The 27921-nt window shown below is 37.5% G+C and overlaps 1 protein-coding gene across 1 annotated transcript in view; it reads left to right on the top strand.

The window, feature by feature from the left end:
- Nucleotides 1-1360: 1360 nt before the first annotated feature.
- Nucleotides 1361-27921, top strand: part of LOC140237844 (unconventional myosin-Ia-like) — a 73792-nt gene continuing 47231 nt past the window's right edge. The window contains exons 1-4 of the mRNA XM_072317773.1: nt 1361-1609; nt 15638-15753; nt 21098-21192; nt 22974-23078. Of these exons, the coding sequence (XP_072173874.1) occupies nt 1454-1609; nt 15638-15753; nt 21098-21192; nt 22974-23078 (472 nt within the window). The 5' untranslated portion in view covers nt 1361-1453. The remainder of the gene's footprint in view (nt 1610-15637; nt 15754-21097; nt 21193-22973; nt 23079-27921) is intronic.

Below are 27921 nucleotides of genomic sequence, written 5' to 3'. Positions count from 1 at the left end.
CAGAAGTGACAAAAACATTATTATGGCGCAAAGTAGGTCACATAATCCATAACCTTGGAGATATATTTGCATCATTTTTGTGTATTTGTTTCTGTGTTTTGTCAAAACTCACAGCCTTATCCTGTGGAAGGTGATGAGGTGCTGCTGGAGGTTAAAAAAAGACAAAAATGAAAATAATATCCAATTATTGTGTGGCATTGAAAAACAGTGCACCGATGTCTTTTCCAATACTATATAAGAATCATGAAAGGGTCTATATCCTAAGAATTTTGATTAGACTGAAGAAAATTGGATAAATTTCCTGAAAGTTTTGTTAATAGTGTAATGAATATATGAAGTCATAGAGTTACACGTTGCATGATTTTGTTGATCCCCTTTTTTTCCATGACTGCAATGCCATTACTACATGTATACTCAGGTTCATACTGTGCTTACAAATTTTACTGCTGGTTCTGTTTGAGCCTGCTGTCGCTGTGTATGTTTGTGGTTAGTATGCCTTTTGTGTAACCATGGTAATGTCATTGATCATATGTATGTTGAAATGACCAACGTACCACCAGTGACTGCTGGCTTTACCTTTCTCATTGTTGAAGTAGTGATATTTGCCTTCCTACCCTTATTAATCAGTACACCATCATTTGATGGACAGGTCTGCAACAAATGGTGTTCTTACGACTCATTTGGCTGCATTTGATAATCTAACTTGAGAGGGAGAATCATTTTTCAATTGGCGTTTATGAACGGGGTTTGAAACGCGATTTTTGGGGTGCTGCATTTATCTAACATCATATTATGGTGATTTGAGTATTGTTACTGTGGAGCTGATTTGTGCTGTTCAACCTAGGAAGTAGAGGTCACCTGAGGTGTGCGCTTTTTTGTAACCGACGGCTTGTGCAGTGTACTGATAGTTGACCTTGACAACTTGAAGAAATGCATTTCATAATGGCATTCCGTTTATCTACTCACAGAAAGGTGATCGTGGTCTCAAATGTGTTTCAAATCACCCTTTGAATGGCATTTCAAATAGGTATTTTCCTATTAAAAAAAAAGAAGCTGTTTGAAAACACAGTTGCATTTTGATTTATTGCCCCCATATTCCTCAAAGGCATGTAGGATCATGATTCTGCTTCAAATATTTTAGATATATACATACCCTTTGTAGAATGTGACAGTTTGAGTGTAAGTTATCATGGGGTCTGTTGGGAAACAAATAATCCAAGTGATAAGACCAATATACCAATGTTCTGATCCTTTCGTCTTCACCTCTTCAGTATCACTAATCCACAATTGATGTGATTAAAGGATATTGACTCGATTATTTTTGTGTCATCTCTTTTGAAGGTTATAGGAGATTAAAGGGAGGAGAGTCCCCATAAAGGAGAAACAGACGGCGGTATTGGAGAAGAGCGGTCGGCAGACATCGGCGTGGGAGGCTGGGAGACCGGCACGCGAAATGGCGCTGGTCAACGGAGTGAACGGCATCAGCGGCCCCGCCCGCACCATCCTGGACGACATGGTGGGAGTGGGCGACTGTGTCCTCCTGGAGCCGCTGACGGAGGAGAACTTCATCGAGAATCTGAAGCTGCGATTCAAGGCCAATGAAGTTTATGTGAGTATGACAGTTAATCTTCTTGAATTCATTTATGAATATAGGCCTGTATATGATACTAAACAGAAGTTAAAAGGTAGTAACCATCAATTGGAAAGTAGGGCAGAGGGGAGGGGATTTAGAGTAGCTGGTCTTTAATTAGATGTTGCATCCTTGTAGCTAATAGAAGTAATGGTGTATCCATCCCAGGATTTTAGACTCATGGTTTTGAAGTAAGCTTTGCCAAGTATATCAAACTCTACTGAATTGACCAAATTGCCTGTGCTTATTGACGGAAACCTCTCCTATCGTATTGTCTTGTCTTGTCCCGTACCACATTGGATCTGATCATGTTGATGCTACCTTAAGTGAACCAACATATTTAAGTGTGGACCTTACTTGATGCCTATCAAGTGAGCCTTCAAGGAATACACTCTTATTTCTGCGGCGTCAAAAATAAATCGGAAAGTGTGAAATGTGACTCGGAAATGGCGCCAGCTGGGAGTCAACTCCTTCCGAGTGAAAGCTACTCGGACTTCCGAGTCAAATGATTTCACTCGGATTCCGAGTCACTTTCCGAGTCATTTCTGTGGGGTCAAATTAACCCAGAAAGTGTCAAATTTGACTCGGAAATGGGGTCAGTTAGGTGCAATCTATTCCAGCAAAATGACACGGATTTCCGAATCAAAAGATCACAATTTCACTCTGATACGGTGTCGTTTCCCGCATTGTAAGTAACCCATTTTGGTGTAGTAATGACTCGGATTTGGTGTGCACTTTTCTAGAGGAATGCGGAATGGAGGAATACATGGGAGTTTTCATCGGTGAGTACCCACCTCATTCACAACACTCATATAAATAATTGCTTGAAACATGGTCTAAACAGTCAGATTTATTTAGGGCAAAATGAACTTTTGACACGGACACATTGACTGGTAATGGCGTAGCCGTAGGCGGTCGTACGGTAGCTCGAATTAGCAATCAAGATCATATGTGTATTTTATGCATGTACAGTGGAGGTGTAGCTAGGTAGGTTCACATCTATTGTAGATTGGTTCTAACGTATAGCATATAGCCCAGAGCTACGTACAAAAGGTACGAGCTACCGTACGGCTACGCCATTACCAGTCAATGTGTCTGTGTCGCAAGTTCATTTTGCCCTAAATAAAACTGACTGTTTACACCATTTTTCAGGCAATTATTTATATGAGTGTTGTGAATGAGGTGGGTACTCACCGATGAAAACTCCTATGTATTCCTCCATTCCGCATTCCTCTAGAAAAGTGCACACAAAATTGTCCATCTTGAAGACAAAACAGTGCAAGACATCTCGCGGCCACGGCGGATCGTCGAGAAATGACGCTTTTTTTTTCACGGGGGTACTACGTCACATAGGACACATGACATGTTTTGTCCAATTGTAGCGCGTGTATGTCATGTACACCGCACTGGGTATTTCTGATGTGACTCTGCGCAGGTGTAAAAAGTCCGATAACCAAAATGATAACTCGGATTTGAGTCAGAAGTACACGGTTGGTGTTAAATTTACACGGATCGGAGTGAAAAATTTTTGACTCGGATTCAGAGTTGAAATTTTGACTCGGCAGAAATAAGAGTGTACTTCATCTTTGTTTTATCCAGAACTGACAAGTAGTGGAATAGCATACCAGCAGATTCTGCTGCGACACCCCCCCCCCCCCCAATACTCCATTTGAGTCCTTATTGAGGTTGATTGGCCACTGCTTTTATGAAAGCATATCCTTCTTCAAACCTCTTTAAGATGAGCACATGTTTCAGAGAAAATGTTGCTGGCACGCACATACATTTGTGGTTTATGGTACACAAGCATAGTACGTAATATAAAGTTAAAGACTGAAGGTAGTATTGTATGTATGTCAGGAGAAAAACAAAGTTAGACAACCGCAAGAAGATGCCATTTTATAAAGCATTTTTAAATTTTGAATTTGTATGTCCTGACCACTTGACTGTTGGGGAATATCATCCTACACAATGCCGAATTTGCACGTTTCAAAACAGATATGATATGTACTATGATGTATGATTTATACTTGAAGTGAAAGTGGAATATTTACTGTGAATTGTCCTTGTCATTTTTTCAACAGTTGAACTTTGCATTACATACATTGTATGGAAAGTGAAGTTGAGAATTTCACTTTCCAGTGAAAAGAAAAAAACCCCTAAATTTGTATTCTGAGGTCTTCAAAGATATATGTGCTCTGTTGATGTAACGAAAATGAAAATTGTGAATAGAAAGTAAGGCAAAAAAGAAAACTGTAGTCAAAAGATATTGTGAAAGAGTCAGCATACATTCAAATCATATTTGTTTTTATTAGCAAAAATAAGAAATAGGTAAAAATGTGAAAATTTTTACCTTTTATGGTTTTGTTCATTTCTTGAATGATCTGCACTGTGGCATTTATCTCACTGCTCATATTCAATACAACCTTGTCTTGTTTTTGTGGGGAAAAAACCTCTTTAATGTACAGCATGAATATTGAAACTTCTCAGCATGCATAAAGGAAACATGCATGCAACTGGCCATTTAACCTTGTCATTAGAGATGATCAGCAATTAAAATGAGATGTTTGAAGCAATTAAAATGAATTTTATAGATAAATTCATAATGATGTACCAGGAAAGAGATCTACATGTACACTCAGTGTTATTATGTTTGGAGTAGTCATGAAACTTTAGGTTTCAATTTTCTCTGAAGTACTGACTTTTTGTGTGAAAAAAAAAATACAACTGACCTTTTTTGTGGCCTGTTGAAATTTGAAACCATCATAAAACTTTAAATGTAAATTTCCTTTGATATTGCATAAATATATTAAAAAGAGACCTAGAATTGTCGGTCATAAATATGGTTGTGTTAGCATGCAGTGAACAGTGATGCAATTATGAATTTGTCTCTGTATCTTTTACACAAACCAGCAATACATAATTGAGCATCTTGGCATTGCTTTATCATTTGATCAGGTTCATATGTGTATGTGTGTGTGTTTTTTGTTTTTGTTTTTGTATTTGTTTTTGGTTTGTTTTGTTTGTTTGTTTGTTTGTTTTTTTTTTTGGGGGGGGGGGTAATGAAATGTAGTGAAAGAACTTTTTATGTGCTTTTAGAAATATGTTTGTAACTTTGGTAGTTACCAAGGCATTTTAAAAGTATCTTACAAGAATCTTCCAATTTGTACAGTTGGTAGACTAAAGAGTTCAACACTTCTTACAAAAGTTACAGGCTTAGACAAGAACATTGAACTGAAACCAATGTGAAAATTTGATTGAGAGAAATGAATTTTATAACCACGGATCTCAAGTCTGAATTCGCTGTGCCACAAATATACACTAACATCCATTTCCCATCTGTGGTATGACGGTACTAAAAAAATGTTGGCGAGTGCGTGGACAAGGCTCGACACTGTAGTTTTTTTTCTTTTCGTGGCCTGACAATTAAATGTGATGGACTGATCGGGTCACCAAAACATATCTTTTCTTAAAAAGTGATGGCCTGACATCTATTTCTGGTGGCCCCGGGCCACTGCTAATGTTGAGCCTTGGATTGCCCTTTTAAAGTTTTGTTTAAATAATCCTTACATTCCAAAACATACAAGTAAGTGTGATAAACCACTGAAGAAAGAAAAAAATATATTAATTTGGACAGAGCTTTTGTTGAAGCACGACAAAGTTATCTCCTCTAGATTTGTTCCAGGAAGACTGTTGAGACTGCATGAAACTTGCTGTATGCAGTTTACATTGAAATAATTGTTCCATCAAAAAAGAAGAGCTTTTAACCTCATGACCTTTGAACACAGTCCTATTTCAATTACCCAAACCTTTCATGTGGGAGTGATTCGTCATCTAATTGATAACTCTGTGAATGTGATATTTAATGTCATTGTGCAAGTTATCGACTCAACAAAATGATGCATTTGTGTGAATGTAAAAATAAATGGAACTCAAATTTAGGAAAGGTTTTAGAATGTAACAGCAGGTCCCTTGTTTGAACGTACCCTTCTCCAATAGTGTCCATGAACTTTACTGAGGAATGAATGAATGGTCATCAATATAATCATACGAGGAAAGAAACAAGTGAAAATTGAGATGAAGGGTTGAACGCTCTTCAGGGAAGGACGAATCTCAAGTGAATTTAAGGCACAATAACTCTCAAAGCGATACCCAGCGTAGATGACATATTGCACTTGCAGTATTAAGATTAATGCATTGACTCTTAAAAAGATACATCACTTTTATCTGACTTTATGTGATGGGAAATAGAATAGGTATTCAGGGAAGATGGAGGATATTTTCCCTTCTTTTGCCAATGATACTTATAAATTCGATATAAGCTGGGAAATGGGTTACAGTTCATGCTATTTGATGCAGAGAAAGTTTGATGGAAGGTGAGAAGGAGCTTTTAAAGAAAATGGCAAGTGTCAATATCAGAAACAACACTCGCCAAAATGGTTTCCCACGAGGTGCACATTAACATTTAACATCTAGAAATTTGTACCCAGAACTTGAATCAAGTAGCACAAATTTCTTAATTATTGAAAAACTTAATCAGGTTAGGTTTTGAAAGGAAATTTAATTTACACTGCATGCTCATGCAGTTCATACAAATTTGTATGTTGATTAGATGTGGAAGGTTATTAAATATGCAATCATTGTGATTCTAGACTTTGTATTGGCCCGAATTCACGAAGGTGGTACAAATGAAACCATGGTTTAAACCATGGACAAAAACCATGGAACGCCAAGTGTCGCATTGGAATATTTCGTTACGAAGTCAGTCATTTCGTCGATGAAATAATTATTTTGTAACGAAATGACAACATTTCGTAACTAAATTAACATTTCGTCCACGAAATGATAATTTCGTTAACGACACGGTCATTTTGTCGACGAAATGACCAATTTCCCAACGAAATATTTCGTGCGACACTTGGCGCTCCATGGTTTTTGTCCATGGTTTAAACCATGGTTTCATTTGTACCACCTTCGTGAATTCGGGCCATTGGGCACATAATTCCAGGAGGATTATGTCAGGTTGCATAATCACCATTTGACCTGCATCACTTGTCATGTTTTTACCTCGAAAATCTTACTGAACTTAAATTCATCATTTAATCTACTCTGTCTTTCAAAACGAAATAAGTATGCTAGTTCAATTCATACGTACGTCATTATTGGTGGAGCTAGGAAAGGATCCGTCATGGATCCTTTAAACTTTTCACACCTGTAAAATCATGATCTACTTGGGGGGGGGGGGGGGTGGAAAGACAGAGGAGGCGCTAAGTCGTGCTTTCAGGGTGAACTAATTGCTTGGATTAACTTGTAGAAGACCCAGCTCGGACAAGTACATACTAGACACTGTATCTGTCACTTTGGAAAGGAAAGAGGTTGGAAGTCATCCATCCATCTTGATTTATCCAGGGCCGTTTTCACACGTAACAAGAGTGGATAATTTGAATCACAATTCTACTGATCATGCATCACTAGAATTGTGATTTCAAATGATACATTTTGGCTGTTTCTCTGCAAACTGGAATCGAGGAGGATGATTTGAATTGTAATTCCAATTATGATTCAAATGATGGTCTGGAAGCATTTCCCAATCAAATTCTCTAGAACGTAATTAATAGAACAAAACAGTTGTGTGTATGGATTGATCTCCAAATCATGTTTTGGTGGGCAGAGCTTATGGTGACCCTTACACAATTTTCGCAGAGAAACCGCGCTCCTCAAATGCTCACACTGCAGTCGAAGCGTGCGCCACTCAAGAATGATTGATAAGGAACTTGGAAAGGAGCCACACCTCCGCTCATCACTCTGAAATCCAAAACTGCAGAATCCATGAAGCCTTCCTTGGTTTTGAGTATGGACAATAATTCTAATTAGGTGATCCGAGTATCCTCTCGGATCACCTATTGTATCTGTACGGATTCTTTCTTCTTCTTCTTCTTTATTTCTTTCTCCTCAAATGTTGTGCAGAGGTTAACTCAAAAAGTCATTCACCTATCACTTCTAAACTGATACCATATATGTATCACGTCATAAGGACGACAGATCTAATGTATCACTGTGATCAGTCAACCATGACGTCACTATGACGTCATTATCTGACAACACGTTCACATTTGTATCTCATTAATGGAATGGATTTTCTCAATGAAATTTACATATCACATAGTTCAAGTCAAGTTCTATTGATATATTTCATAAAATTTAGTCACATTCATAGTAAACGAGCGCGTACGCGCGCGTTGAAATTTTAACATGCTCCAATCGAGCTCAAAATTGTTTTGCACACGTTTCAGGTCATTGGAGTATTTCAGAAAAAATTGACGGACGCGTACGCGCGCGCGCATATACGCATGCACAGCTCATATGCAATAGAAATTTCCCGTTTTTTCACACGTATCGGATGTCTGAAATGTCAAAGAATGTTTCTACCAAGTTTCAAGTCGATCCGACTCAATATGACGTCATACGGACCCGTCAAAGTTGAAATTCCGCGCGCGCGTCAATGGCGATATACAGTGCAACAATGCCAAAAAACCGCCAAATTTAAATCCGATTTTACTCGTCAGGATGGACGGTGACCCCCCATTTTCTTTACATATTTTGAAAGCTGATGAGTTGTACATATCATTTCATGGGTTGGCGATACTGAAAAAATGATTAAAAGATATCAAATTTCTTAAAAAAGTAAAAAAAAGTAAATTTTCAAAATGACGTCATCAAAATTCAAGTTCACTCGAGCGTATCTCACTTATCCTTTGCTGATTTTCACCTAACTTTCAGTATGTTGTAGCTTATTTAATGTTCTTTCATATTTATTATTACAAACTTTTGATTGGATGACGTCATCACCTCGTAAAAATGGATTAAAAGTATCCTTGTAAAATTTGACCAGTTTACGTGTTATCTCTATGGGAGAGCAGTTTTTCTGGAAGTGAAAATTGACATGACTATCTTTTTCGAGCACTAGCTCACTAATGCTTCGGTGAATTTTTCCCAGATTTTAATATGTTGTAGCTGAAACTTTGGGCTATCGTAAATGTGCCCTTCGTTTTTTCATACGATGTCGGGATCACATCAAAAAACTTACTTGAAATTAAAGTTTATCTTCGATGTATTGAAATATTTCTTTCTTTTTGCAATGTTATGTGCAATAACTCAAGAAAAACATACCCTATCACCACCATATTTTGCACATATTTAGTTCATGTCACGAACATTATTTCATAAAATAACAACGACTTGATCAGACGCCATCTTGGGTATGTAAATTAGGGTCAAAGGTCATAGATGTTTCATCCTGTATCTTGGTGAATACATGTCCTATCTTTCCCATATTTTGCACGCGTAAAGACCATGTTACAGGGATCATTTCATAAAAAATCCACTTTTTGCTCAGATGCCATCTTGTCTGTGCAAAGTGGGGTCAAAGGTCATATGTACTTCTTTTTCTATTTTCGCTATGACGTGTTATCTCTATGGGAGTGATTTTTTTTTAGATGTGAAAATTGACATGACTCTCTTTATCGAGCACTATCTTACTTATGCTTCGGTGAATTTCTCTCAGATTTTAGTATGTTGTAGCTGAGACTTTGCACTATCACGATTCGATTCATTGATTAAAAAAGAAATCGGATCACCTTAATTTGTCAGTGATGACAAATTACAATCTCTAGTCATAATTGTAATTGTCATTTAGCATTGTGATTACATTTAGTGACCAGTGTGAAAACAGCTCAGGATTTTAACTGTGGTACATGTAGTGCCCCTGACATAGATTGGGCATTAGGGGGAAAATTCAATTAGGTGGCTAGGCCACCAACGATGCTGTCAAGTCAATGAATTGACCTCTCAAATGCAAGTTTATATCAGTAAGTGACAGGCTTGTCAGAAGAAGAGGGCCATGTGCGGTCATTTTGAATTAAATATGGAAACAGCAAAAAAAAAAAAAAAAGAAGAAAAGAAGGGATATGAAAATTTGTGACTTCCGAATGATGTTTCTGGTGCTGTGGAAGTAATGTGTGCTGTTTATAACTAGTAGCTGAAAAACTTAGGTAGGGTGTATAATGTCCACTGAAATATTTAACCCGTTGAGGATGGACTGATTTTGCCACAACATGCATTTCTCATAGACACTTACCTGAGTATACTTGAGACTCGTCCTCAACGGGTTAACACAAGCACACGCAGGAACCCTTGAGCGTACCTGGTCTTGTTTTGTTTTTTTATGGCCACCCGATAGGGTATTAATTTTTTGTGTGACATATTATGCCTTTTACCCAACTTTTGGAATCATATCTATTATCAACACAATGTAGGGGCCTAAATACTACTTTTACTTTTAAAAGACATACATTCACTTTCTGTTTCTGCTGAAGATTGTCTAAAGCATTATATTGTCCTTGAACACAGTTTCAGACAGGAAAGTTAATTCACTATATTAAAGTGTTGTCTGAAAAAAAAAAAAGATCCACTCACTTTTGCTATTGTTTTTGAATGCGACAAATGAAGAGTATTGAACAAAAAAAAAAGCAGTATTATAATGTATGTGAAACAAAAAAATTTTCCTGAGAATAATTAATGAAATGATACACTGAAATTTTTTTATCTTTTGCACCTGAATATTTCTGATCATGGCCAAATTGATGCTGAAGTGTTCTGTAATTTTACCAGCATCAAAAAGTTCCACTGGAATGAACTTTTTAGTTGATCTCTTGACAGTGTGTTCATGTGCAATGTGTGTTCATATTTGGTTAGTATTAATTTATTTGCTGTGTTTTCATCCCCTTCCACTTGATATAAATTTGTCTACCATACAGTCTGTTATATGATGTATCATGATATGGTTGACAGTAGGAAAAGCTGGGAGAAATAGCTGAATAATTCATAAGAGACCATAACCCAACTGCATGACAGGCGATTGTTTTATTCATGGATACATTAATGACTTAAACTTAACCTCATTGTTTATAAATGTTTACAGATATTCACTAAATATTTACTCTAGCGAGCTTGCTGAAAAGATAAGACACTTTATTTTTCCAGCGAGAAGCTAGTGTCATCACCTTTACTTTTGTAACTTCAATACAAAAGTTGGTTAACTGGGATTTGATGTTGGGTCTTGACTATATTAGAAGAAGAAATGTGCAAGAAGACTGTACATAGGGATGAGTCAGTTTTAGGGTTGTTAATTAAGCAACTGTAAAACAAGATAATACTGTTGAACAGCACTTTGTTTCAAAAATGTTCCTGAATATGTATAGTGCCACAGATACATTGTATGTGTGGCTTATATGAACTCTTAGCTTCATACAGTATAATCATCAAATCAAATCAAATTTTATTTCCAATATCACATTTTGTCTGCTACAGTTACAGAAAAAGAGTAATGCATAAAAACAAGCATACGTGTAACTTTTTGTTAAAAATCATCATATTATTGGAAAAGGTAAGTTCACACAAAAGACAAGCTTGTAAAGATGTGGGGCACTCAAAAGTTGAATTTACAAAAGAAAAAAAAAGTTAAGTAAGAAGCACACTGATGCATACGCACACACAGGTCCATAGGTTTTACGAAGAAAAAAAAAATAACTCGCCAGATTAGACTTCATGAACCATCTTCAAAATATATGATTGCACATATGGGAATTTCAAATTCATATTTCTGTGATGCGATATCAAATAATTTGCATAATATTTCAGGGAAATGGAAGGTGGGAAGGTTCTCTGCCTTGGCAACTGTAGGCGTGGTGCGAATTTATTAACATCGTTTATAGATACAATGTACACAGGAGTCTTTATTCATGTGGCCTTTTACGGTGCTTAGAATAGTTCTGACCTTTGCATGTTGATGGGGTTTCTTGATTATCACTTCTAATATCTGGCAGTCGCGAAACAATCGTGCTCTGAAATGAGCGGAAACCGGGTGTCGTCTGAAAGGCGTCTATAGGAACCCACTGGAGTTGTACACACATTAGATGAAGCTTCAATTTCAGTATGGTTTACTGGTAAATGCATACATGGCTGTGCTGCCCATTCTCCTTCAAAGCTACATGTATATCTTGCTCTCAGAAATGCCCATGAATGCAAGGATTTTCTATTTTTTTATTATTTTTTTTTTATTAATGGAGGACAGATGTCTAGGAAGGTTAGGGAGATACCAAATGACATTGTTATCAACAGCTAGCCATCAAAACCAAACAAAAAGGAGACATGTGGGAAAAATGTGTGCAGTCTTCTGGTGGTGTAAAAAATTCTGTAGAGCTTGCTATCATGAGTAAAGTGCAATTTCGCTGCAGATCGACCTTGTCCATGCCATTAAGTAAAATATGCGCAAATTTCATGCACATATACTTATGGACAATAAATTGACATGGCATGCAGAGGATCAAGGTTGACTGTAATAAAATGAGAGTGAAAACAAACAAACTAAGAACAGTAGAAGTTTTACTGTAATTGGACATAAAAATAGTTACAGAATTTTAAGGTTTTCCGTGTCTAACACAGCAGTGATGCTGTTAAAACCACACATACATGTAATGCCAGTTTGAAGATGCATTTGAGATTGAGATCTCATTTGAGATAATGAGAAATCCTTTGTGAAATATGAAAGAGCATATAATTCCAAGAGGAATTACAAATTTATTTGATGAAAATTGGTTTTGAAATGGTTGAGATATCCCAAACAAAGTGATGCTAATAAAAGGTACGACCCACCCTTTAAGAACATTTTGTTTTTACTTTGTTTTTGGATATCTTGGCCATTTCAAAACCACTTTTCATCAATCAAACTTTGAATTCCAGTAAGAATTCTATGTTCTTTAACATTACATAGAGTGGTTTCTAAGTATCTAAAAGCTGAATCCTCATGCCAACCAATATTTATATAATATTGACTGGCCTCGAGGGAGATACCAGAAAATATTGCCCAAACTGAAAGAATATTGCCCGAGTCGAAGACGAGGGCAATATTCTTTCAGTGCGGGCAATATTTATCTGGTATCTCCCTCAAGGCCAGTCAATATCATAATTATTACCTATCCCCTAGGTAAATTAAGAAAATATGTGAATATAGCTATACACTATGATATAGATCAAGCCACATTTGACTACCTGTAGATCATCACCAACATGTCGCATAATTGAAAAATTGTTCATCAATGTATATCATTCAACTCCAACTTCAAAGATTCATATGTAGTTGTAACAGGCGAACTTCAAACATCTGAACGCTTTTACACTTTATTTTTGCTTCTGTTTCAATTTGGAAAGTTGTAATAACTGATGGTCACTGTGCAGTTATACCCCTTTCCCGCTGAAGAAAATCTTCCCCGGGGGCACCTGGGGGCACCCGGGGAACCCCGCAGTGTGAAAGGTCACTCGGTTGAAACCTAGGGGAAGCCTAGGTGAAACACCGATGAAATTTTGGGCAATTTTTACCCTAGAAGCGTCCTGGGTGAACACCGATAGTTCAACGGGAGATTACCCGGTGGTTCACCGAGAGCGCCCAGCGTGAAAGGTTGTCTCGGTGAAACACCGGGGAAAATATGCAGATTATGTCAAAGGTCATGTTTTGTTTCTGGTCATGCACACGTTTTCAGCTAGCTAGCGCGCATTCGACCTCCCAAATCCACACGTACAGGGTACTAGTAATTCGTGTTTGTAAACATACACACGACACATAGTACTAGTATGTCGTTTCGTGTGCAATGTGGCGTTCACAGTGCGACGGCATTGTTTTGCATCGTGCTGTGCATTGTATTGTTTACTAGTAATTAGCACGCCGTGTACTGTATACAAAGCTGATATAGGTTTACAGTGTACATATGTACTTGATCGATTTGATGCTTCCTCCTTCTTCGTCTTCCTCTAGTGTCTAGCTCTTAACTCTTCCAGTAAAGTCTGATACAGTGCGCCTTTTGCTTGATTTTTTCGTATTTTGTGTTTTTTTCGTCAAGTGCTGGGTTTACAGTGTGCAGGAGAAATCCGTTGACGTTTTGTGCTGTTGAAATTTGAGGGAATTTTGCAAATGGCTGGAGAGTGGACCAAAGACGAAGAGAGACTGTTACTTCAATTACGTAGCGAGGCAGCAGTGAACGAAGAACTGAGCGGGACGTCGGCTGACGCTGCCGCGTACGAGTCCCTCCTCCGAAAACTTGCTGAACATGGGATCGAAAAAACCAAATCGCAGATGCACAAAAAACTCAAGTACATAAGATCACCCACGTTGCGAGCAGAAAACCCGTCTAGGGGAAAGTTTCACCGAGAGCAGTGTGAAACGACGGCACTCAAACTTTCACCGAGAGGTTCCCCGGTGAATTCACCGGGGAACCTCTCGGTGGTTCACCGAGACGGGCAGCGGGAAAGGGGTATTAGTCATTGTTTGACGCGTCGTGCTGCTGGAACTAGTGGAAGTGGTCGACCTTGTATGAGTTGATTTATCGGCGTTCTTCTGCTGTGCGTGTAATCGACACCAGCGACGTCCTTGAATGTTTTCTCTTCATGGTCAATCGGAATGTTTACATGAGGTGGGAAGAGAGGGAGTGGAATCTCTCTTCCCACCTCCCTGTTTTACAGTGCACTCCCGTTATAACGAACACGCGGTTATAACAAAATTCTGGTTATAACGAAGTAAAAATTTGAGCTGCAATGTCATCCACTCTACGCATTTCTATCATTTATTTGTTCGGTTGTAACAAAATTCCGATATGACGAAAGAATAACTGCCGTTCCCGAGGATTTCGTTATAACGGGAGCCCACTGTATATGTAAAACCCCGGATGCTCGTAATATGCTCTAATATCGCCCGCTGAACTCCAGACCCTGCAAAATAACAACTGTAATTGCCTCGCTAAACTACCTCGTATAGGTAATAATATACCATCCCTTTAAGTTCGGGGTAGAAGCAAAGTTCCAGGCCTGCTGTTGTATGACCAAAAGAAAAATTACAATTTGATATCTCTGAATGTGTGTCATCATGGGGCAATTTTCATAAACTGGAAACCATATAATGTGGGCGACATCATGGATGCTGATTGTATGGACACTTCAAAGGAATTCTGATGACAGTGACCTTTTGCTTTTCCTGCCAATCAATATGATACTTTCTATCTTGCCTTGGGGTGGTACTGTCATAGTTCGACAATGTTTTCTGTCACATCTGTAACCTTTACAAGTCAGACACTTTTATAAACAGCAGAGATAATACTTTCCCACACACTTCTTCCCATGGTTGGGTCCCTGGAATTGACATATATGGTTTACATGGATAAAACTTGAAGAGAATTTTATCCCAAGACACGCCTTGAAATAGTTTAACCCTCCCCCCCCCCCCTTTCCCTCAAAGGAGGATTTTTTTTTTTTTTCACTGAAAGCAAGGAAACAAGAGAGTGAAAAAATAGACATGGGCCAGTGAAATCTGAGCAAAATCAAACAAATGTAGAGACAGATATGACACCAATTGGACACTTGAGAGTTGTTGTAACATGACATCCAACTGATTCATCAACATTGTAGGGGATATGTATGTAAATTTACTGCTTTCAGCTAAGAAGCTGGATAAAATATCCAACTTGTATGAAACATTATGGTATTTAGAAAATTCTTTAAAACAGATGAATGCCTCATTGTAATTTTAAATTTGAGTAAATCATGTTTCATGATGTATGTGTGTGTGTGTGTCTTCAAATCCAAACCAGTGGATAATGAAGTAGTGTTTGAATGTTGTACAATTGTATGTAATGCTGTATGGGTCAAACATACCAGTAACAGGCATAACGAGTTAATTCCAGGCAGTTTGATGACATTGTGGAAATTTACGAATCCCTTTCAGGCGACACTGTCATTTTTCTGATTGTCGCTGCCAAGAAGTAAACCATACATCATACATGTATATTATGTGATGAAGGGGGGGGGGGGGGGAGATGATAGAGAGAGAGAAAAAAATAATTGTGCTGTTTTGACTGAGATGTTAGTTGTTCTAAACTTCACTTTGTGTTATATCTCAATTTGCAGACATACATTGGGAACGTGGTGGTGTCAGTGAATCCGTACAGCAAGCTGCCCCTATACACAATGGAAAAGATCATGGAGTACAGAGGAATGAACCTGTATGAACTGCCTCCACACATGTGAGTGCCACAAACTTTATAATTCTGTAAAAGTGGAAATTTTCGTGCAAGTAATTTTTTACTTTAGGCCAGATAGGATGGATTTCATTAATTTTTGATTCCATGGAATCAAAATATGAAATAGTATTACATATAACAAACAAAAGATTCCCTTGCTTTTATTTTCATGTTAGTTTCATCTCGTGCAAAATTCACAAAAATTTCCACTATTACAGTACTGCTGACTTACTAGTAAACTATGATGATCTTTTCCTTCTATTCTATCTGTGTACATGTATGTACATGTTTCCATATATGTTTTTGTATGCATGTTCATAAAGACTTTACATCACATTATTATCTACTGGTATGGAATTTGTTTTTGTTTTTTTGTTTTGTTTGTTTTTTATTTATTATTATTATTTTATTATTATATTTTTTTTACAGTCATCCAGCATATGCATAATGCCATTATGGAAATTGCAATAATCTAAATTTTGCTGATGAAGCCCATTAGAGTCAATCAACCAGCATTTATAAATTATGTCGCCATGGCGCTGGAGTTTAAGCGCTCCACCACTTCGACTGCAGGCTGTCAAACCTGGAGTGATGCTCATTTGCAGAGAACCAACAGTCCGTGGATCGCAAGAGAAATAAAATCTGCCATCATCATAACTTAAGCAGTCGAAGCTACTATTATGAAATGACTAAAACACTAGCGGCTGATTAGTTTATTGCTGCACTGTCAGTTACCATGGCGAATATAATCATTGTAAGTTGCACTTGTTGTGCAGTAGTCAGGGAATTTAGGCCTTGGCCATATAAAGAGATATATGACAGAAGTTATCAGTGATGGTTGCAGCTACCAACAGGTGTATTAAACTGCTAAAATGTGCACAACTGTGTGGTCCAGTTCAATAGCAATTATGGTAAATTGCAACAATTTTATGTCCCCTTATGACACAGGCTGTGCACTGCAATGGTCTGCATTTGTTCAAATGCTAAATTATTGCACCTTTTATGAGATGCATTTTTAGCTTTCTACATTTAGTGTTAAGAAAATGTGTTGTGTTTTTTTTTTTTTTTTTTGGGGGGGAGATTAGTCATCATTGTTCTGTCTTGTGTTTCTCTCTTGAAAGGATAGTATTGGTTGAGATGATTCAGCTTACTTTTGTGATACTTAGAAACTACTCTGTGAGATGCTAAGGAGTATTTAATTCTAAGAGGAATTCAAAGTTTATTTGATAAAAATCGGCTTTGAAATGGCTGAGAAATCCAAAAACAAAGTATTAAAACAAAGATACCCTAAAAAGATGGGTTGCATCTTTTATTGGGATCCCTTTGTTTTGGATATCTCAGTCATTTCAAAACAGAGTGTCATCAAATAAACATTGAATTCCACTTACAATTATTAGGCTCTTTCATATTTCATAAGATGTTTCTCATTATCTTACAAAAAAGTTGAAAACCTGAAGTCCAATCTCGACCAAAACTACATGATCCCTTTAATACCAAACAAAACATCTTAGAACTCTTGACATCATTGTTGTACATGTAACACACTCGTTCTTCAACAGTTTGATGGGCATTAAGTTGGGATATTAAATAAATTACCCTAATTTGCTGAAGGGATTACTGCCCTACCCATGGGCTGAAGTATTTCAACTGGAACACATTTTGTTTATGCTCTGCCTATGATGTAACCTTGATACCTTTAGTAGCTCTATCTTGTGTGTCTACACTAACTTGATATGTCTGTCACTTTGTATGAGGAGGTGCCCTACATTCAGTAAGCTCAGTTTAGAACAAGGAGGTACCTCCTTGGTTTAGTATAGCTGAAGGTGTGTATATTCTGACTCCAGATTTTGCTTTAAATAGATGTATTGAGAACTAACTCCAGAAATGAAATATCTGAGTGAGGTAGTATATATATATACATGTATATATTGTGATGCATAATGTATCCACATAGCTGTGGATATTATGTGCTTAAAATTATCATTAGGGCATGAAGACATTAATTCACATGATTCTTTTCACACGTGTGCAGGAAAGATGCTCTAACCCTGTTGAACAATATAACAATCAAACTGCTGAAATATAAGCTAATCCAAAGCTATAAACCAAGGATTTCCCCTGTATCCCTTTAGCAAATCCACCATTTCCCACTGGCATTTTTTTTTTGGGGGGGGGGGGGGAGGGGGGGGGGAGACATCAACTGTGCCAACTGCATTTTACATATTTGTGAGGTACAATTGATGGAAAGGATTATTGTACTGTTTTTTTTTTTGAGATAGAATGTAAAATTCTTGACATGACATGTTCAAAAGTGAACATATTAGCAATACTATGCAAAGGATATCTCAGTCATGATAAATAAATGTTCATTATGTACATACCAAGCTGATTCTTTTTGTAGACCCTGCCTATAGATGGAGATGTTAGATGAATTAATGGCATTCAAATGGCCGCGGCAACATTGATGATCTGTGTGATTTCCCAGAAGAGCCTATTGATCTGTTTTCTTTTTGTTTCATTGCATTCCTTTGGAATGTGTCTGCTTCAGGATATAGTCTTCTCTGCGTGCTGTAGGCAACTGCGATATTTCTGCAAGTGAACTACAAACAGACACTTACACAGTGTCAATACATACAGACACACACACACACACACATACACACACTTTTTTTTAATAATATTCTTTATTTGAGTTTCATTCAATATCAAATCCATATTGACAATAAAATTAATATGTCCACCAACAAAAAAAAGCAACTGTATTCTTCTTTCTTGTGCTGCTAAATCATTTTTCAAACATACAGTACACACACACACACACACACACACACACACATTGTATGCATGTCTAGGCCTTTATATGTTGGAAACATCCTTGCTATTATGCTAATGCTGGGGACTTAAAGGGTGTGTACAGTTCTGGTCGAGGTGAGGATTTAGCTTTTAACGTTTTGCGAGATATTCAGAAACCACTCTATGAGATGTCAAAGAGCATGCAGTTCTAAGGGGTATCAAAAGTTTATTCGATGAAAATCGGTTTTGAAATGGCTGAGATATCCAAAAACAAGGTAAAACAAAGAGATCCTAATAAAGTTGTGGCATGTTGCCTTTTATTATTAGCACTTTTTTGGATATCTCAGCCATTTGAAAACCAATTTTCATCAAATAAACATTGAATCCTTCTTAAAATTACATGCTTTTTCATATTTCATAAGAGGCTTTTCATCATCTCACTTAGGAATGTTCAAAACATGAATCCCCACCTCAACCAGTACTGTACAGTCCCTTTAAGAAAAACCCAGTGAAAACTATCAATACTTGAGCACAGTTCTCAGTAGATGCATAGAGGGTACTGGAAAAGCAGTAGACAGGCATGAATAAAATGTGTTATCACTTCATGACCAGAGGCAAGAAATATATTACCAAAGAAACAAGAAATTGTACCAAAGAAATTAAAGGGAAACTCTCCCCAAGTTGATGGTCATAGGAAGAGATTTAAGTTTTAAAAGCAACCTGACTAATATGTTTTCATTTTCAGATGACAAAGATAATGAAAAAAGTAGAATATGTAGGTTTTACATAATTATTTGTGTGAAACAATGCTTTTGCCACAACCATCTAGATGCAAAAAGACTGTATGATGATGTCAGTACTTTACATCTATTATTATTTTAGTGTGTTCTATACTTCAAAGTTGTATGATCATGGAATATACTGGCGATCCGGTTCTCACGAGTTACACGCAGAATGATCGTTGAGGGAGCTATATAAAGATTCGAACGATTCGAACGAGCCGTTAGTATTTATTGACGTTGTCCAGCGTCAATAATATCCGAAACCATTATTGCATGATTACTAAGACATGAGAGCACTTTGGGGCGAGTAAGTCTCACTGTGTTGGTTATATGAAAGGTACTTTAACCTGAAACACAAACTAAGACAAGGCAAACTCAGGGAAACTTTGTAAAGGTACCAAAACTTCATATTATCTTTAAAGTAGTAAGAAGGTTTTACAAGCAATTTGCATTTGTGTAGCATTGTGGATGGCTAGAAGAGATACAGGTAAAAATTCCATTGTCTGCACCTTTGTGTTTAGGAAAACTGACAGTATTGACAGTAATGTGTGAACTTGATAGTGAGATATGGTTTGTGGGGAACATCAAGCCAGGAGGGTCACTTTGGGTTAAAAGCGCCCCACCCAACTCCCTGCTGGACTCCTGATGGGAGGGGGCAAAGGGGTAGGGAGGAGATATTTATGGGGCGTCTGAGTGGTTTTTGTGGTGATTAGTGGACCTTTTCCTGTCTAGGTTTGTTAGAAGCATACCATTCAACCCTTCTCTGAGTTGACAGATGAGAGCAAATTCTTATATCTCCATGACAACCCATCCTCAGATTGCATCTCATTTTCCTTTAGAGATGTTTGTCTAGTGGTTATTTATGTAGCACCATAGGCATTTTGAGACAACTGAAAGTAAACCATATACATGTACTTCTCTCATATTTTTGTATCAAGCTCACAAAAGTATTGTACATACAAAATATCTTTAAAAATACATTATTATCTTTGAAAATTTTTCTGAAATTTGTCATTATTTCTATGTATGAACGATTAGTGAAAAAATACAAATTCCCTTACTTGCGGCATGCTAGAAGTTCATGTTGGTGTGGAGATAAAACATTGTTTATTAGAGAAAGAGTGTACTACATGATTATTACAAGTTAGTCATTCAGATTTGCTTATATTTGCGGATCTTAGTTGCAGACACTTACAATATTCGTATCTGAGCAATAACCCCCAGAGGGCAATTACCCCCCCCCCCCCCCCAGCTACTGGTTAGTGGTAAGGTTAGAATAAAGATAAGGGTTAGGGTTGGGTTTAGGGTTAGGAGTTTGGGTTAGGATTAGGTTCAGAATTAGGATTAGGATTAGGATTAAGGCCAGGGGAAGGGTTCGGGGTAATTGCAAAGGGAGTAATTGCCCTAGACCCACAATATTCTATGTACACCATTTATACATGCAGAACTTGATATCAAAAAAGTACATCAACATGTCAGTAATCCCTAGTTTTTTATGAGATATTGTGTGGTTTTTTTTTAAGGAAATCTTATGTTTATATTTCATTCTGCACCCCTTTAATGATTCAAATTGTGTTTTTTCAGAGTTTTCTTCAGATGAAAATGTTAAATTCTTTTAGACACTTTACACTTTGACTGAAATAGATGCTATATGGAAGCCCCACAAGCCCCTGTTGTTCATGCCCACTGGCCATGTTCTCCCTGTCAGCATTGCATTTGGCTGTTCCATTTGGTATAGGAAATCATCCATCTCATCACATTACTTTTCACAGCTATGCCATCACGGACGACGCCTACAGGGACATGCGGGACAAGAGTCGCGACCAGTGTGTCATCATCTCGGGCGAGAGTGGTGCTGGGAAGACGGGTAAGTGAAACTGCTCTATTTACTTCTTCGCACCCTTGGGGGGGGGGGGGGGTGGGGCGGTGGGAGAAGTACTGTTAGGAGTCATCAGATACCAAACCAAAAGGGCAAAAGTGTGATGCTAATCTTCCAGTACAGTTGACCCAATTATATGGAGTCTAGGGGTGAAACTGGGCCTCGTGGTGAGATGAAATTCAGTTTGAAAGAGAGAGAGAAAAAAAATGATGTTGACATTTCTGGAATCATTAATGCATATGTCACATGTCTTCTTCCCTTTCTTGTCATGATGTACTTTTTCTTCAAAATATTTAAAAATGTGTCAAAGACCTGTATTTAATTTACTGCACAAGTAGCAAGACATCTGTAATCCTTCACCGTAAAATGAGTTCCTTGCAATATAATCATTTGCTGATACCTGGTATGTGTGTATGTATGTGGTACATGTATCATAGTTTTCATCTAAATACCATCATTCATGTATGTAAAAGTCCTGATTGAATTTCCTATGATATTTTTGTGGATGATTAGAATGAATCGCATTGGATTGAAATGAATTCTGTTCAACAAAACGCTGGATATAAATGTAGATTATGTAGATGTAACAAAATAGAATATGTTCTATGTGTGGATGTGAAAAACAGGAACTGAAACTCATCTTGCTGTCCACTGAGGGGCACAATGCAAATAGGAGATATATCTGCAGGGTCATTAGCCTGCATATATACCACATTTGATTAGGTGCATGACATACAGAAATAGGATAATTGATGAGGGATGATATGACATCAGCTGGGCCCACTATGACAAATGGTAGTATACCTCATATCAACATTATCAAACATGTTTGCACATTATGTACATTTAGATGAATAATTTTGTACATTATATTTGCCTGCGTGAATGTATTTGTATGTGTGTGTGTGTGTGTGTGTGTATGCATATGCATACATGTGTGTTATGCACAGTCTTGTTTATGAGCAGTGTTGTCAGTTTTATAGCAGTTGTTTGTTTACAATACATTAGTCAGTGTGCCAAAAGTGTATTTCTTTATCATCCTTCCCCACGGATCTTGTCACCAGAGCTTCAAGCTAGCATGTCTTGTTCACCACCTTACTTTGAGCTACAGTGTACAGTGCTAGCTCTCTTGCCAATATATGGAGGATAGTCATGTTTGGCAAGAGCAGGCCGGGTATTGCCCCCCCCCCCCCAGTTCTGTATCACACACATTACATACATACATGAATATGACTCTTTGAAGACCAAAAGGACACTGATACTTTTCAAAGCCCGCAGAGGTAATTCCCCTTTGGGTTTCTCAGCTGAAGATACGCCTAGAACAGACTTATGACATGTCAATGTCACTGTGCTGAATGACACCCAAATTTGATATGGTTTCTGAAAGTCATTTATTCCTAATGATTATTTTCCCCATGTATATAAGAAGAAATTGATACCTGGTAATGGCTGTAAAATTTGATTACCATCTGTAGCCTATTGTACTTTTCTATGACATTTGAAATAGATGGTATTGAGTGAGTTAATTAGAGTGTATGGCATAACTACATTTAGCTTGTCATATTTGAAAAGTATGCAACATGCTAGCATGACAACCATTTGCATAATCTTCTTTTAATATATATATATATATATATATATATATATATATATATATATATATATATATATGTATGTATGTATATATATTATATAATGTATATCATGTAATTCAAATCTCACCATCTCTCACTGGGTTTTTGTGTGTGTGTGTGTTTTATTTATGCTAGAGGCCAGCAAAATAGTGATGCAGTACGTGGCGGCAGTCTGCGGCAAAGGAAGAGAAGTGGATGAAGTGAAAGAGCAACTTCTACAGAGCAATCCGGTTCTTGAAGGTAGAAACAAAATTTATTCTATACACCATTCAAATAATTATATATCTGTAGTGATGAATCCAGAATATGATTTTATCGAATTTGATCTCAGAGTTGACTTCTGAAACCCTTGTACAGCAATGTTTTTTTTTCTTTTTTTTAATGACAGATGTATTGATTTATGTAACAATGAAATGAATGACAGCAATGAACAGGAAGGCCTCCACTATGGGGAGAATGCAATGTACAGTTGTTTACAATTGCTGCTAATTAATTGAGGTATTCCTGACACCTGTTGATGCCTGAGAGCCTAATACCCCTTTTACACTAGTCACTCGGGGGATCACTTGGAACATTCATCGGGGAATCAAACGTGGATCACCCGCGGGGAATTTCTTTCAAACTATAGTGAATGAGCTCTTGGTCAAATTTAGCTTGTCTGCTCTTCTGCAGTGGAAGTACAATTGAACATGTTATGGGGCATGTGCGAAACAGCCCTTTAAGACGTTGTTGGCACACTGCCCTCTGCTTTCCCACTTGAGAGTTTAACCGCAATGCCTTTCACACTACACCATCTCCTGGGAGTTTTTAGGGGCACTCAGGAGTTTACTAGTGGATGGTTTGAGGATAAAATGTCTGAAAAGTCACCGACATTTTACCTGGGATTTCACCCATTAGACCTTACATACTACGATATCTCCCAGGTTCACCCGAGTGCACTCGCATAAAATTTGCTGAGCATAAAAGGGGAATTAGATGCCAGCCTTAGGTTGTTGGGTGTGAAGATATTTTTAAATTGAAAATAAGCAAAGCAAATGGGATTCCATCGGGATTCGAACCCGAGACCTCTGGATTGCTAGACCTGTGCTTGTACCCACTGAGCTATGGAAGGCCGTAGTGTGGTGTTTGTCCCAGAAATTTGTAATTCTCAACGCTCTTGTAGTCAGAAGCTTATGTAAACCTGACCATGGACCCTACGTCCATGACCTGACATAAACCTGAAGGATAGAAATCAACCTGGGAATAAATTTGAAGTATCACCACAGCAATGCATTTTTTTTACTATTTTGTTAATGCAAAAAAAAAAAAGGGAAAGTGACCAGAAAGAAATTATATGATATAAAGGAAAAATGAGCAAAGAAATTGGGATTCCGTTAAGATTTGAAATTGAGACCTCCGGATTGCCAGAACGGTGCTCTTACCAACTGCGCTATAGAACGCCCTGTAGTGTGGTGTGCGTCCCAGAAACCCCCTAAAATATGTATATTTTAAAGACTGTTTTGCAGTACTTTCTGCAAAATCATGAAGATAGTCAAGGGACAGAGAGAGATAGAGAGATAGGGAGAAGGAACCTCTTAAACCAGATACCAATGTGCTGGTACACCCTTGCAATGTATGATGAGTTAAGTGGTATTGTGTATACAGCATTGTCCTTACAGTTACACTATAATCTCTTCGTATCAGTAAATTTTGCTTGGAAATTCAACCAGAAGACAAATATGTATAACCCTCCCCCCCCCCCCCCCCAACAATGAATAAATAAATAAATAGGTAGAATGAAATAGAATAAAAAATAGATACATAAATGAAAACAAATGATAAAAGAAATAAATTAAAGATCAGCATTTTCGACAAACTCTGAAAACACAACCACTATTACTTGTCAGCAAGAGAAATATAGCAAGCACAATGCAGCATTGTTTGAAAGTAAACACAAAATGATCAAATGTAACTGATTTTGTGACATCACTGAGGTACATTGGCTCCCATTTATCCGTACTTTGTGTCTTTAAATCATGAAGATCAGAATTCCATGATTGATTCAATCTATTGATTTGAGAAGCAATGCCCAGGGATGTTAAATTCATATTCTCAAATGCCACCTACCCCCCCCTTTTTTTTGGGGGGGGGGATGGGGTGGTTGTGTGTGTATGACACATTTGTGGACAAATTCATCCCATACAATCCCACTCAACCTCACAGAAAAAGACCCTGTCTTGAATGCATGAAAAAAAAAAGTTGCTTGGCTTTGTTGCAAATCATTATTTTCCAGGTACATAAGCCTCCCGACTTCCTTATTCACTTACTTTGTGCTTTGTGGTGCATTGAGAAATTGAATGCCTGTAGTGTGTGCCTTTTCCCTGAATTGACAAGACAAAAGAAGTGATTTGCAGCAATTACCATCATCTGTAATTGGACACTGCTACAGATTTTGCCACTTGATATTTCAAAACAGATCCAGGAAGTGGTGTGTTTCAGTCAACAGGTTTTGATACCAATTGATGCTTCTCTATTGAAATAGTCTCAATTATGGCCAGTGCACTTGTAGTGTACTGTAAGAATCACACTACTTGATGACTTGTAATTACCTAATAACCCTTATGTATTGGAAACTGGATGCAGTGTATTGACTGCATTGCTAGTTACATTCTTATTTATTTGTTTATTTATTTGTTTATATGCTTATTTGCTTATTTACTTACTTATTTGTTTTTTGTAGGCTTTTGATTGTTATGTGAGATAAGCAATGTTTTACAAGTATTTATGCATCTCATATCATGATGTTTGTGATGGAAGTTGATGCTACTGCAAAGAATGGGTTCAATTTTGTGGTGAATTATTTTGCCACATTTTCCTTCAGTAAAAAGGTACTTGCAATGTCTAATAACATGGCAAATACTCTACCTGTGCACTAATTTACCTTGTTTGGAGAAAGTTCCTCTATGTGCTATTAGAAAAAAGTAATTTTAGCGAAAAAGTGGGGGAAAAAATCACACACAGATTTCAAAAGCTTAAAAAAAAATGAGCTGGATGAGTCAAATAGATTTCACTTCAGAGAAGCTATTTCGATAGTCTCTTTAAAGGAAATCTGTTTCTAAGTGCTTATAGAGGAAGTTTTTCTATTGCTGAGCATCTGCAGAGGAAATTATTTCAAGTGCTTAAAGCTAAAAGATAGTCGTCAGAAGAACTCAAAATCCATCTTCCACCATTTGAAATTTGCTTTCAATATCGTGTGATTCACTCTCACACAGTGGATACTGCTGTTGCCGATATATTGTACAATTGTAATTGATGTACTCAAAGTTGTACAGTGCAGCAATTGTGATCATTCATGCTCTGAGATTGCATTACTCCCGGCATATCTTTTTGGGTAATATTTTGCGTTCTCCTTGTTGCCCAACTGAAATTGTGTTATCATAGTGTTATTTCAGACATTTCTTATGCATTTGTCACCATTTTAGAGCAAAAATCAACAGTTTCTGCAATCATGTGAAATCTATTTTTTACCTGTAAAGCTGAGATGTCAAGAGAACAGTTTAGTGAAAATCTGAAAATTACTAGGTGAATGACAAAATAACAAACTATAAATGCCAGTGCACTATCCAAGATGTCATCCTGTCAGTATTAGGGTGTTACATCTGTCACCAAAACCAAAGCCGTACTGGAGTAAAAACAAATGTGCTATTTTCTATAGATGGCCAAGAAAAAGAGAAGTGCAGACAGTCACCTGATTCTAGCAGCAGTGTTATGTTCTATGAATTTTTCAGAGAGAAGATGCGTGATAATAATTATGATGCTACTATATATTGTAGGGCCTACTCGGTTGAGAGTGCTTCCATGCTGATCACGCTTTGAATCTGGGAAATCTTTGAAGCTCCAAGCTTTTCTGTGTAAATATCCAGGAAATCAACTACCAAAACAAAAATGTCATTTGAGAGCGAATCGTTACCAGCCATTTCCTTTAGCATGGAAATGTTTGAAGGCTCACACCATGTCAGCTATAGTATGGATTCCCAGGAAATCCAGAAAAACAAAACAAAACAGAAAGAAAAAGAAAAGAGCAAATACGTAGCATTGTATACTCCGATGCAAGGATTAGCACATGATGATGTTGCAAGGAAGACCTTCACTCTTCCTCTGTTTTCCCAATGTATGCATTACTGGCAATTGATGATGGGAAAAGAGAAAATGAAACCGGTAAGTTGAACACCGGGCCTCTGCTGGAGATTTACGGAGGATTAGAGGAGATGTGACGAGATATTGGCGTCTATTTGACATCCCGCGGCCCTCCGAGAATACCACGAGGATGACATCAGATATGGTTGCCTTCTTTCTCCCCGTGTTTATGACTCGTAACATCCGATCATTCCGTGTATTTAGGAGTCACAGTTGGGATGTCCAGTCACATTAGAAGAGCACGAATCATGCTTTTACTTGAGTTGCACGACTGCACAGCCCTTCCTTTTACTAACGGTATATGACGTGGGAGATTGGACTGATGTCTTGAGTCGGGTGGTGGTGCGAGGAACAGTTACTCCAATGATATGCTCATATATGGATGGGTCGTTATTCTGCTCTGTAAGTGGTAACGTGATGAATATTTAAGGTACTATGAGAAGTACCCTGAAGTACTCTGAGGAGCAAACAACACAATTCTACTCATTTCAGCCCAAGATTTCCATAACAAGGTTAGGGTCAATGTTTTCAAGTAAAAAAGAACATTGTGCAGGGGTTGTCATAAAACTGCCAATGTGTGATAACAAATTGCATCAGCTGAAAGCATGGATAACAAAAACTACCTGAACTCCAATGAACAACATAAAATATATATACCGGTACATATGGTTTTATATATTGCTTAACTGACCATTATTGAATAATCTGTGACCTCTTCAGATTTTCAGTAGGAACTTGAAAAACATCTTGTAATGCTACTTCAATAAACAAAATACTGCCTCAGCAGTTAAACATTAACAAGTGTGAGCCAGATATCCCTTTGCGAGAATTTGGCATCATGTATAGGAACCCCTCCCCCCCCCCCCAAAAAAAAGGAATTAAATGATGGAATAAACTGCTGGAGCTT

This window comes from Diadema setosum, chromosome 14, assembly GCF_964275005.1.
Source record: "Diadema setosum chromosome 14, eeDiaSeto1, whole genome shotgun sequence".
NCBI classification, from domain to species: domain Eukaryota; kingdom Metazoa; phylum Echinodermata; class Echinoidea; order Diadematoida; family Diadematidae; genus Diadema; species Diadema setosum.
Note: the sequence above shows the minus strand (reverse complement) of the source record. Positions and strands in the feature narration are given on the sequence as shown.